We start from the raw sequence: 13,172 nt of genomic DNA, 5'->3' as shown, positions 1-13,172 counted from the left end.
TTATCTGTCAAATGTTCACTGTGGTCAGTTTCAGATGCTGCAGCTCTTTCATAACACTGGTCTACAAGGAAAATGCTTCCAGAATAAAAGTAATGAAATTTTACCACATGAGAGTCGCTGATAAAGAAAAATCCAGTCAAAAATGCTGGTTGGCTGAACTTTCCAAGATACAGCCTTGGGTCAAAATGTGAAATTCAAGAATTAATGAGAGAATGGGTTTGACTCAAAAGGAGTATTTGTCTCAGAGCTACAAGATCTACTTCAAAACATTGTCTGCACATTAGAATACATTCACTTTACAAGTTCTATTTAGTGGAAGATTTATAAAACTATTATATAAATGTACATAAACCAATATATATGTGTAATAACATGTAATCATATACCTTGAAAACATCAGCAAACCGGCACTTTTGTCATTTATTTTCCAATTAATCTTATTGAAATACGTAACATTTAGCACATTTAATCTCTGAAGCAAATCATTTGTAAAAAATTGTAGACCAGTGTAATTCATAGTTTGAGTTCTTGTTTGTTCAGTATTAATTGTCAGCCTTGGAAATCCAAGCTGGACTGACTGTACATATCCTGACCAAGGAAAATCAAATTCTCACTTTGTGCAGTAATCTACACCTGGCTTTTCTGCCTCCGTCCATAATAATATACATTATATAGACTAAATGGCCTCTAAAATTAACGTTTATTTGCAACATAGTTTAGCAAACTATTACATGATTAAAAACAAAAAAAAAAAGTCTCAGTTTTGAATGTCTGGGGTCGCCAGAAATTTGTGATGTTAACCCTTTCATGCATAGTGGTCACTCCAGTGGAGAGTTCTTCTCCACCTGTTCTCTTGTATATTCATAGGTTTGGTTGTTTTAGTTCCATATCAGCCAGCACAGTGGACACTTATGCACCATCCCATAATAATACATTGACATTCAGACCATTACTGTAGCTGTACTGTTCTAGATAAACCTGATCTGCACTGACATGTTTGAGTGGAAATCAATTGTGTTAGAAAAAAAATGTTTTGTTTTTTTTTGCATATTATCTCCATGAAAATAGTAATAACTAGCATTAGAATATGTTAAAATGTGAAAAAACATCAGATTTTCTTTTATTTCATTGTTTTCATATCACTTTCTGATATTGGGTTTTAAATATATTTCTTTACTTCAAAAATTAAATGCGTGGACATTTTTGTAACTCCACGGAAAAAAAAAAAAAAAAAAAACCTTGATCACATTGTTTTATTCATGCCTATGGTGGAATTAAAACACTCAAGAAAAAAATCTTAACGAAGGTTCTCATAATTAATGCATGAAAGGGTTAAAATGGGGTCACAAGTCAAAAAAGGTTGGGAACCACTGCTTTAAACACAGTTCAGACCAAAGAAATGAGAAGTCGTAGCGGTGTGAACTGACCCGTCTGATGGCGTCACCTGCAGCTCAGTTTGTCGAATTGCTGTGTTGTCTAGTGTCTGCTTTTCTCAGTGTGTTGACATCCACTCTCCTGTCACCTTGATAGTTTGTTTTCTGCACTTATTAGAGGTGACAACAACTCCTGTAAACAATGGATCTCTTCCAAGAAAACTGTCTCGGTTTTATAAACTATGCGGACAAAAGTATGTGGACACATTAGATCCAGGTGTTTCTTTTGTAACAGGGGTCTGGGATACAAAACAAAAATGACAAATGTTATAATATAGTTTTATATTCTGATAAATATCATTGGTTAGTTTGGTTTAAATTGTTATCTTTGCTTTCAAATACCTCAGAGATGTTTTTTACTTAATTTCTCTCAACATTAATTCAGTTTTTCTTTATGATTTTAAATGTCGTGCCTCTAAATTTCAAATATATTTTTCGTGCTCTGACTGTAAATAATACTTTTCTACCACAACTAACCATCTACTTTCTTCACATCTGACTTAGGAAGAAAAATCTCCCAATAAACTTGAAGAAAATATTGATATTGTTTTGTGTCCCAGACCCCTGTTAGAAAAAGAAATACCTGAATTCAGTGTGTGTCCCAATACTTTTGTCCATATAGTGTGTGTTTTCACAATTTCATTAATGCCAGAAAAATGGACCATGTCTTTCAAAGGCACAAAAGAAGCAAATGTATGAAAAATACAATGATGAAGAGGCCAGACATTGAATTAATGATACTGATTGTGATGTATTTAGATCAACCCACATCTGTGACAATGGCAGCTGGAGTAGAATAAGGAAGAGTGGATGTGAAGGCAAAGTAAGGCTCATGTATTTATATAGAAGCATTTATACACAAGTCGATTTAAAGGGCTGTACAAAGACAGAGGAACACATACAATTACATCAGATAATAGCAGAAGAAAACATGAAAGAAAAGGAAAGTGCAAAAAAAGAAAAAGCACAGAGAGGAGGACAGAGAAGAGGAGGAGCAGAGAGGAGGACAGAAGAGGAGGGGGACAGACAGGAGGAGGAGCAGAGAGGAGGACAGAGAGGAGGAGGAGGACAGACAGGAGGAGGAGCAGAGAGGAGGTCAAAGAAAAGGAGGAGCAGAGAGGAGGACAAATAGGAGGAGGGGTAGAGAGGAGGAGAAGCAGACAGGAGGTCAGATAGGAGGAGGAGTAGAAGGGAGGTCAGACAGGAGGATGAGCAGAGAAGAGGACAGACAGGAGGAGGAGCAGAGAAGGGTAGCAGAGAGGGGTACAAACAGGAGGAGGAGGAGCAGAGAAAAGGATAGACAGGAGGAGCAGAGAGGAGGTCAGAAAGGAGGAGAGACAGAGAGGAGGACAAAAAGGAGGAGGAGCAGAAAGGAGGTCAGAGAAGAGGAGGAACAGAGGGGACAGATAGGAAGAGGAGCAAAGATGAGGAAAAATGAGGCGGAGCAGAGAGGAGGACAGACAGAAGGAGGAGCAGAGAGGAGGACAGACAGAAGGAGGAGCAGAGAGGAGGACAGAGAAGAGGATGAGCAGAGAAGAGGACAGACAGGAGGAGGAGCAGAGAGGAGGACAGACAGGAGGAGGAGCAGAGGGGGGGTTCAGTGTATCAGTGGGAGTGTCCCAGTCTAACCCTATTAGAGCAGACCTCAGATCAGCTGCTCTAACTTTAAACTTCATCCTAAATGAACAGGTTGGACGTTCATGCAGAGGTCCGAGGCTCCACTGTCCCTGTACATGAGTGAGTTTAGGAAACACTACATCCTGCTGAACTTCAAACACCAGCCAATGTCATCGGTCCAAAGTCAGAACACACACACACCTGGATTCCCCACGTTTGCACGTAAACATGTTTGAAATTCATTTGAGGGGATTAGTTTTTAGACATTTTAAGAGGTAATCCACTGATCTGGGACCAAGGGCTTACGGCTGCCTCGCACTAATGCGCACACACACACACACACACACACACACACACACACACACACACACACACACACACACTGTTATATTTACCTACACTCTTCGCTATTATCACTAGCAGCTCTAGATAGACTGGTCTAACAGTCCACCAGATGCCATGGAAAAAAAAAAGAAAAAAAAAAAAGGCATTGTCATCTCCACAACGTTTCTGTCTCATCACGTGGTGCCTCTCCTGGCTTCAAATAGCTGATCTAACTCACCCAGCAGCCAGATTTTCCACTGACACAGGCGGGGATCAGTGAGCCAAGTGCTATGAAGAAGTGGGCGGTCAGATAACATGAAATTTATTGAGCTGCATCTACTCATCGAAGCAGGCAAACACAATATGCACACGGACAGTGAGGAGCTCAGTGACTCTGTAAGTTCTTCTGATGGCAGACCTGTTGATCACAATGTCTACTGTGTGTATGTCTATGTGTGTGTGGTTTTTTTTTTATATATATATATATATATTTTTTTTTTTTTTTTTTTTTTTTTTTTTGCCACTTTGTGTATCAGTTTGTGTTAGGGGAGGTCATTGTGTGTCTGTTTTATGTGTGTGTAGACGGACACCAATGGGATTTTCACTGGTTTCTATAAAGGTTGGATGTTTGGTAAAAAAAAAAAAAAAACAGGATTATGTTCAGTATGTTTTCATTTAAACAGTTGTGAAGGCGTCTGTAGGTGGCTCAGGCTGATATTATATAATAGCCAAAAAAGGTACAGTCCAATTGCTTGCTAAGTGTTTGAAGAGTAGAAATTGTTAGTTTTGTATCAGGTTTTTTTTTAATGTGGAAAAAAAAAAAAAAAAGATTGGATTAAACGCTGCATGGAAAAACTTCGGCAAGCACAGCGAGTGAGCTTAATGGATTATATTTGATGAGTTTGGAACGGTGGCGTGCTCTGGTGGATTATTAATACATGGGAGTTGGTCAATGAAGCTGTAACATGAGCAATTTCATGAAGATGCTTTTATGTTGGGGACCTGCTGGTTGTGTGTGGGAAGTAAAAGCTTTTGTTTTACACTGGATTTCTTTTTGACTGTGTCCATAATTCTGTCTTGCTCATTACAGTGGATTATCAGCCTATCAGCCTCTTTTCATTCTCTGGCTCCATCGTTCTCTCCTCCCCCTCTTTTGCCCTCACTCCATAAGGCTCTTGACCTCTGTTTTTTAATGAATACAGTATATAGTCACTCTTTTTTTTTCCTCTTTCCCTTTATACAGCCAATTTCCAACCAAACAAACAGGACTACTTTTGCAAATGTGATTCACTAAAAATGCACTTTACTTTGCCAATATATATCAAATTTAAGAAATACGGGGTTTTCATTAGGATTGGCTTCTATACTGTGGTAGCTTCATTGTTTTTAACCCAAAAAAACCCAGTGCTACTTTTGTGTGAATTTTTCTCTTTATTTAACCTTTATTAAGTGACCTATCACCATTTATTAAAATATTATCCTCTGTGTTTTGCATTTTTCAGTGTCAATCATGTATTTTTCCCTCTATTTTTAATCCACTGATCGTCTAGATGTTCATGAAAACTCAGAGTATATTCAAAGGTTATTATATAAAAACAGAAAACTGAAGAAAAAGTGATTTTTTTGGCAAAGATATCAATAACTGAAGGAAAAGCAAAGTATGTCCATTCACTTTCATTGATCCAACTCCATGGGTTTTACTGGTGAATCAGTGTTGTAGAAGATGACGGTGTTTCCACGTTCACTACAGAGCCTCTGAGCCCCTCCTTTATTTAATGTTTAATATTTAATCCATAGACCCAGTGCTACTTTTGTGTCAGTTCCCAAATGAAATTTTATCTCTATTTAACCTTTCTGAAGTGATTTATCACCATTTATTATAATATTATCCTCATTATTTTTTTGCGTTTTTCAGTGTAAATCATGTATTTTTCCCTCTATTTTTAATTCACTGATCATCTACATGTTCATGAAAACTCAGAGTATATTCAAAGGTTATTATATAAAAACACAGAAAACTGAAGAAAAAGTGGCTTTTTTTTAGCAAAGATATCAATAAGTGAATGTAAAGCAAAGTATCTCCATTCACTTTCATTGATCCAACTCCATGGGTTTTACTGGTGAATCAATGTTGTAGAAGATGACGGTGTTTCCACGTTCACTACAGAGCCTCTGAGCCCCTCCTTTATTTAATGTTTAATATTTAATCCATAGACCCAGTGCTACTTTTGTGTCAGTTCCCAAATGAAATTTTCTATCTATTTTACCTTTCTTAAGTGATTTATCACAATTTATTATAATATTATCTTATGTATTTTGCGTTTTTCAGTGTAAATCATGCATTTTTCCCTCTATTTTTAATTCACTGATCATCTAGATGTTCATGAAAACTCAGAGTATATTCAAAGGTTATTATATAAAAACACAGAAAACTGAAGAAAAAGTGTTTTTTTTGGCAAAGATATCAAAAAGTGAATGTAAAGCAAAGTGTGTCCATTCACTGTCACTGATCCAACACCATGGGTTTTACTGGTGAATCAATGTTGTAGAAGATGACGGTGTTTCCATGGTAACTATGGAGCCTCTGAACCCCTCCTTTATTGAATGTTTAATATTTAACCCATAGACCCAGTGCTACTTTTGTGGCAGTTCCCAAATGAAATTTTCTATCTATTTAACCTTTCATAAGTGATTTATCACCATAAATTCTAATATTATTCCCTTTACCTTGTGTTATTTTCAATGAAAATCCTGTTTTTTTCTATATTAAATGTACTGATCATGTGGATGTTCATAAAAGTTCAGATTAAAATTGAGGGTTATGTCAAAACAGAGAAAACTGAAGAAAAAGTGACTTTTTTAGTCAAATCTATCATTAACTGAACATAAACCCAGTGAGTCCATCCACTGTCATTGATCCAACTCCATGGGTTTTACTGATGAATCAATGTTGTAGAAGATGACAGTGTTTCCATGGTAACTACAGAGCCTCTGAATGTCCAAATGGGTCATATCTGATGACCATGAAAAGATGACAAACTGTATTTTACACCAATTATTTACACGTATCGATAGGATTAATGAATCAGAAGTTATTAAACAGTTTAGATCAGTAGATGGTTTTGGTCGTCGGTGGCTGTTTGGGTCTTTATGGGTTAAACAGAATAACCTGCAACTTTAATCTGAGCTTCCCTGAAAATCTACATGATCAGGAAATTTAATACAGGAAAACACATGATTTACACCAAAAAAAGAAAACACAAAATACAGAGGATAATATTAGAATACATGGTGATAAATTACTTAAGAAAGGTTGTAGAAGTTGTAGGTTGTAGAAGATGACGGTGTTTCCATAGTAACTACAAAGCCTCTGAATGTCCAAATGGGTCATATCTGATGACCATGAAAAGATGAAAAACTGTTTTTTTACACCAATTATTTACATGTATTGGTAGGATTAATGGATGAACAGGTATTAAAGAGTTTAGATCAGTAGATGGTTTTGGTTGGTGATGGATGTGTGGGTCTTTATGGGTTAAAATGAACCAATATGTATAATATGAAGATAGCAAAACATAAATAAATGTAGAACTAACTGTAAAAATCAAGGTAATTCTAGGGGAAGTTTTATATTTTGAGCTGTTATTTTCTGTCAGGGTGGGTAATTCCATTTGGGGAGCCAAACGTTAGCTCTTGGCCTCTGTCTGAGCCAAGTTCTGCTGGAAATAATACAAGGTGTCCATAAAGTCTCTGTACAACTTAACACATTTGTTACAAAAGCAAATGAATAGACAAATCTGTGGAAATTATTACTAAATGAAAAGTAGATATTGAAGGTTTTTTGTTTTTGTTTTGTTTTTGACTCATTTAATCCACCTTTATGTGGGCACTGTTAGTATCATGAAGCACATCCAGATGGTACTGGATTTGTTTCCATGTTGGCTGTAGCATAGCCTCATCAATGGCATCAGTGATGTTTTGCTTCAGGTTATTAATGACCTGTATATTTGTTTGATATCTTTAATATAACCCCTTACAAAGAAATAGTAGCTGTTTTCAGGGGTTTATTTAACTGAACCTATTTCATCAACAGGGCACCTGGAATACGCAAATGCAATGTGATTAACCCATAAAGACCCAGTGCTAGTTTTATGGCAGATCCAAAGGAATTTCTCTTTATTTTTAACCTTTCTTAAGTGATTTATCACCATTTACTTTAATATTTTTGCATTTTTAAATGAAAATAAGGTATTTTTCTATATTTAATTCACTGATCATGTAGATATTCATTAAAGTTGAGGGACATTAAAAACATGAAAAACACAGAAAACTGAAGAATCTTTTTCTTCAAAATATAACTTAATATAAGTTAAATGAACATAAAATAAGTGGGTCCATCCACTGTCATTGATCCAACTCCATGGGTTTTACTGGTGAAGCAATGTTGTAGAAAATGGCAGTGTTTCCACGGTAACTATGGAGCCTCCAAATGGGTCATATCTGATGACCGTGAAAAGATGAAAAACTGTATTTTACACCAATTATTTACATGTACTGATAGGATAAATGGATCAACAGGTATTAAACAGTTTATATCAGTAGATGATTTTGGTCTCTGGTGGATGTTTGGGTCTTTATGGGTTAAAAACTTTAATAACCACTGAGTACATAGAACAAATCTGATCAACATCTCATCAGCTGCTTTTGTAATTCATTTTTTAATCTGTAAAGAGACTTTGTGGATACTCTGTACATCCTAAATGCTAATCATTTTGTGATTTTTAAAACACCTTGCTATTGAATTGCAGGGTATTGATGAGATGAGATCAGATGAGATGAAATAGGATGAGTTGAGATGGGATGAGATAAGTTAAAAAGAGATCAGATCCGATAACATAAGATAAGATATTATTTCATTTATCCCATCATGGGTAAAAGCAAGTGAAAATGAAATATAAAGAGAAAAATAAGAAATTTGGTATTCATATAAAAAAAGAACTTGAATTAAAAATTTTAAATTATTTACATTTTTACATCATCATGGCTGCACATGCACATAATGTGATGTGGGGGTGGTGGTGTGGTGTGTAGGGGTGTAAGAAAATATTGGCTCTGCAATATATCATGATATTTCATTTCACAATACTGTATCAATATTAAAAAGTACTGTATTGATATTTTCGGTATTTATTCAAATGCAGATATTGTGGAGGTTCATTTTTGCTTTTTTGTTTAGATTTTATTTATTATTAAATAACACTCTTTAATTAAGTAATGTTAGTTCCTTTGTTGGAATCGCACAAAAATAATGTTCTGATGTTAGTTCTGAACTAATAGAATATGAACATTTGAACAGGATCTGAAACTGTAATGTCTGTAAAACAGAATTTCAGTTTGAACACAGGAACATTTTGTGATAAAGCATTAGATCCTGTTGTGATCAAATAAAAATGTGTTTCGTATTTGTGCAGATTTCTGGTGTAATTCAATTCTTCAAGGAAATAATCATTAAAAAAAAAAGAAACAAACAAAAAATTGCATTTTTTACAGTATCATGATATATCGTGATATATCGTATCGTGATCCTAGTATTGTGATTTGTATCGTATTGCCAGATTCTTGTCATACACAGCCCTAGTGGTGTGTGTGTGTGGGAACTGTTACTGGGAACTGTTGTTGTTGCAGAGCAGGAGTGTCAAACTCATTTTAGTTCAGTTCCACATTCAGCCAATTTGATCTGAAGTGGGCCGGACCAGTAAAATAATAATAGTGAAAAAAGTAAAATTATATCATGATTGGGTTTAAATCTACAAAGTTTCTTTAAAAATCTGAATAACATGAAAAACTTGAATTGTCTTAAGAAAAACAAGTGCAATTTTAACGATATTCTGCCTCGGTTTATCAGTTTATCATTTACACATGTGCGTTACAATCGCACAAAACATGTAGTAACAGGCAGAATATTGGTCAAATTACATTTACTTTTCTTAAGGCATTTCCGTTTGTTGATATTTGTTCAGGTTATTCACATTTTTTGTAGAAGTATAGTTTGGTAATGTAAACCTTTTCATGTAATTTTACTTTTTTACACCAAAAACATAAAGAGAAAATTTGGGGTTGTCATTATTTATAGGTTATTATGATAATATTTTACTGGTTCTGACCCACTTGAATTCTAATTGGACTGTATGTGTCTGTATGTGGAACCTGAATTAAAATGATTTTGACACCACTGAGTGTTAATATCTAAAGTGTAATTTTTGCATTTCACAAATTCATCCGCGGGCCGGATTGGACCCTTTGGCGGGCCGGATTTGGCCCCCGGGCCTCATGTTTGACACCTGTGTTGTAGGGTCTGCTGGCTGTGGGAGGACTGACCTGTGGATTACAGGTTGTTTTCTGAGGCTTTGGCAGAACATGAGCTCCATCTTTTGTCTGTGTGTCCGTCCTTCCAGAGGTGCGTTCGGATACTGTTCCAGGACGGGGAGAGGAGCGCCGTGCGTACGTTGCAGTGGAGAGCCGGGGAGACGAGCCAGGCCTTGGCCCAGCTGTGCGCCTCCACCTTCGGAGTGTCCGACCCGCAGCAATACACCCTGTACTGGCGCAGCGGCGGCGAGATGAGGGCGCTGCCGGCTCAGGCGCAGCCCCAGGACCTGGCCAGCCACAGCGAAGGAGGCCCCTCCCTCTCCTACCTGAGGACCGACCACGACTTCAGCAAGATGCGGCGGCTCACCAGAGGTGGAGCCGTGGACCTAAGCGAGTCGGTGTGTGAGGAGTGAGTGAGAGGGATGGAGAAATGAGGGGGGAGGAGGAGGAGGAGGAGGAAGAGGAGGAGGAGGAAGAGGAGGAGGAGGAGATGGATGGTCAGTCTCTTTCCCTCCCTTGTTCCGTCTCGTTCCTCTGGTGTGGTGTCTTGTGGTGGGTCAGGACACAAACTGCAGCCCCTCTCCAGACCAGGAGCTGACCTTTAACCCTAAACTCTTCCCTAGAACATGGACCAACATGCAGAGCAGGACCAACATACAGACTGTTGCCAAAAGTTGTACTATGTACCACTCGGTGTGGCTGCTAGTGTACAGGAGTGTGTTATTCGTGAAATGGAAATGTGTAGTAACTGGATTTGGTTGTTATTTGAAACATGAACCCAGAGGTATACAATGAAAGGACGAAGCCAAAGCACAACAAACAAAACATTTTTTTTTTTTCCAAATGGCCTGTGATTGAAGAAAACCTATTTTAATAAGTTCTGGGGTTAACCCTTTATAGGACACTCATTGAAATACTCTGAAATTCAAATTTTTAACCTTAGTGTGTTATTGTGTCATTTACCTCCTCGTTGGTTACTATGACAACAGTCTCCCTTCCTCTTGCCATAAAACATCCGAGCAGCACTTGCTAAAAAGTAAACACATGTAATAAAACAACTGTTACATAAGGTCATAAACAGACAAAATAATCTATCGTATTCACTATTTACAACTTCAGAATGTCTATAAAATCTCTCTGAATTACTGTACATTGTTATAAAAACCAACATGCTTCTGGACCTCACTGAGGCAAGGGATTGGACCCATATTTAATGTTGTGGAAATTACCAAAAATAGTCACTTGCCCAATAAAGGGTTAAAAGATCAGCGATAACAACAAATTAAAAAACAAGCACTAATTTAGTAATAACACGAAGTAATAAAAAGTGTTTCACCAAATTTTTATAGTGCAATTAAGTTCAGGTTGCCAGAAACTTTATTACTAAATTACCAAAAATAGTCAATTACCCAATAAAGGGTTCAAAGATCAATGATAACAATAAAATAAAAAAAAAAACACAATAATTTAGTAATAAGACAAAGTAATGAAAAGTGTTTAACCAAATTTTTACAGTACAATTCAGTTTAGGTTGCCAGCAACTTTAATACCAAATTACCAAAAATAGTCACTTGCCTGATAAAGGGTTAAGCTACCTTCTGACAGATATAGCTTTAAAAAAATAGGACGACAACTCATAAAGTCTTAATTTTCTGAAATTATGAGACTAATTTGTCACTCAGGAGTATTTTTTGAAATAATAATAATAATAAGACGTTACACTTACATAGCGCTTTTTTGGACACTCAAAGACGCTTGAAACCCTTTTCATTGTGTATTTAATAACTTTGACAATCTTCTCACCAAAGAATTACATTTTTGAGCATATTGAAAACTCATATTTGAAATATAAAGCCCTCACAGACCTAGTAAATTTGGTAAAATTTGCCATAGTTTCTGGTCTTTGAGGAGAAATACTATGATAGTGAATAGCGTTGCCATGGTAACACAGAAAATACAATGCTTAGCTGGTAATCAATAGCATACCTTTTTAATTTTTTTTTTTTTTTTTTAAATAATTGACTACAAAAATTTATTTTGACCCTAAACCTCCAGCCAACAGGAAGTCCCCCCATTTTGGATTTACCTTCTGACACCAAGCTATGTGTTTTTGTCAGCTTCACTTATAAAATAAAACAAAACAAATAAAATAAAATTAATACCCTCCACAACAAATGACATTCCATAAAAACATGGGGGAAAAAATAGAAATAAAATAAATAAATAAACATATTAAGTAAAATTAAATTTAAAAAAACAAAACAAAACAAAACAAAAAACATCTGACAGAACGGTTCCCAGTCAAAACAATTATTTAATATAAAATTAATACTGTTAATGCAGGAAGTAAACAAAATATATATATGCAACAACTGCAGGTCAATTGTAAAACATGTTTTGCTTGTTAAATTTTGGCAGGAAAGTAGTTCCATAGATGGCAGCTCCACTTAAAAAATAACATTAAACTAATAAAATAAATACCCTCCACAGCAAATGACGATCCATAAAAACATGGGGGAAAAAATAGAAATAAAATAAATAAATAAACAAACCTATCTGACAGAACAGTTCCCAATCAAAACAATTATTTAATATAAAATAAACACTGTTAATACAGGAAGTAAACAAAAATATACAATCAACAACCGCAGGTCAATTGTAAAACATGTTTTGTTTGTTTGTTACATTTTGGCATGAAAATAGTTCCATAGAATCCCATCCTTAGAATATGAGGAGGCTCTAATCCAAAGACACTTTCTGTGAGACTACTGTTGCCTGGAAACAAAACCACTTCCTGTACAAAAGGCAAATTGTCCACCTCGATGATGTAACCCTTTCACAGTATATTTCTGGGGTAAAAATCTTAAAGATGGATGTTTTATTTCTTTTACTTTTATTTGTAGACTTCTGCAAATCTCTGAGTGAAAACCATGTTGTTAAATGGTCGCAAACCTTCGTGTGCGCTTTCGGAATGTCGTTGGATGAGTAGAAAAAAGGTGAGTTATTTTATAGCCAAGACTGAATCTCCATACCAAAGTGAAGATAAACATGAAAAGAGGCCATTTTGTGATACAGCAGGTGAAGGGAATTAGGTTTCGTGGCTCAGAGGAAGCTTTAAATCAGCTGTTTATTTTTAGACTCACCCACAGAGATGGTTTTATTTTTACTTTTCGAGAAAAAGCGCAGACACTCCCACCTGCTTGAGTAGTGTATTAAGTGTTTTTTTGGCAGGTGGACTAATGGGCGAGTAGGAGGGAAGTGACAGAAAAGCATCAGGTCTGTGTTTTTTCATCCATGTGAGAAATATGAATCCTGAAAGCTGCGACACACAAGAGACAAACCTGTATCAGATTTCTGAATGACTTGTGAATGTATTCAAATCTTTATCCTTTTTTTTTTTTTTTCCCCTCGTGTCAAGAGTTTTAACCCTTT

At 36.0% G+C, this 13,172-nt stretch overlaps 1 protein-coding gene across 1 annotated transcript in view; it reads left to right on the top strand.

The window, feature by feature from the left end:
• The window catches only part of rin1b (Ras and Rab interactor 1b), a 51,443-nt gene extending 40,809 nt beyond the window's left edge, over window positions 1-10,634 (top strand). The window contains exon 12 of the mRNA XM_030161934.1: window positions 9,830-10,634. Within this exon, the coding sequence (XP_030017794.1) occupies window positions 9,830-10,153 (324 nt within the window). The 3' untranslated portion in view covers window positions 10,154-10,634. The remainder of the gene's footprint in view (window positions 1-9,829) is intronic.
• The last annotated feature ends 2,538 nt before the right edge of the window (window positions 10,635-13,172 follow it).

The sequence above is a fragment of the Sphaeramia orbicularis genome, chromosome 18 (genome assembly GCF_902148855.1).
Source record: "Sphaeramia orbicularis chromosome 18, fSphaOr1.1, whole genome shotgun sequence".
In the NCBI taxonomy this organism is placed as follows: Eukaryota; Metazoa; Chordata; class Actinopteri; order Kurtiformes; family Apogonidae; genus Sphaeramia; species Sphaeramia orbicularis.
The sequence above is the reverse complement of the archived record's forward strand: the minus strand, read 5'-3'. Positions and strand labels throughout refer to the sequence as shown.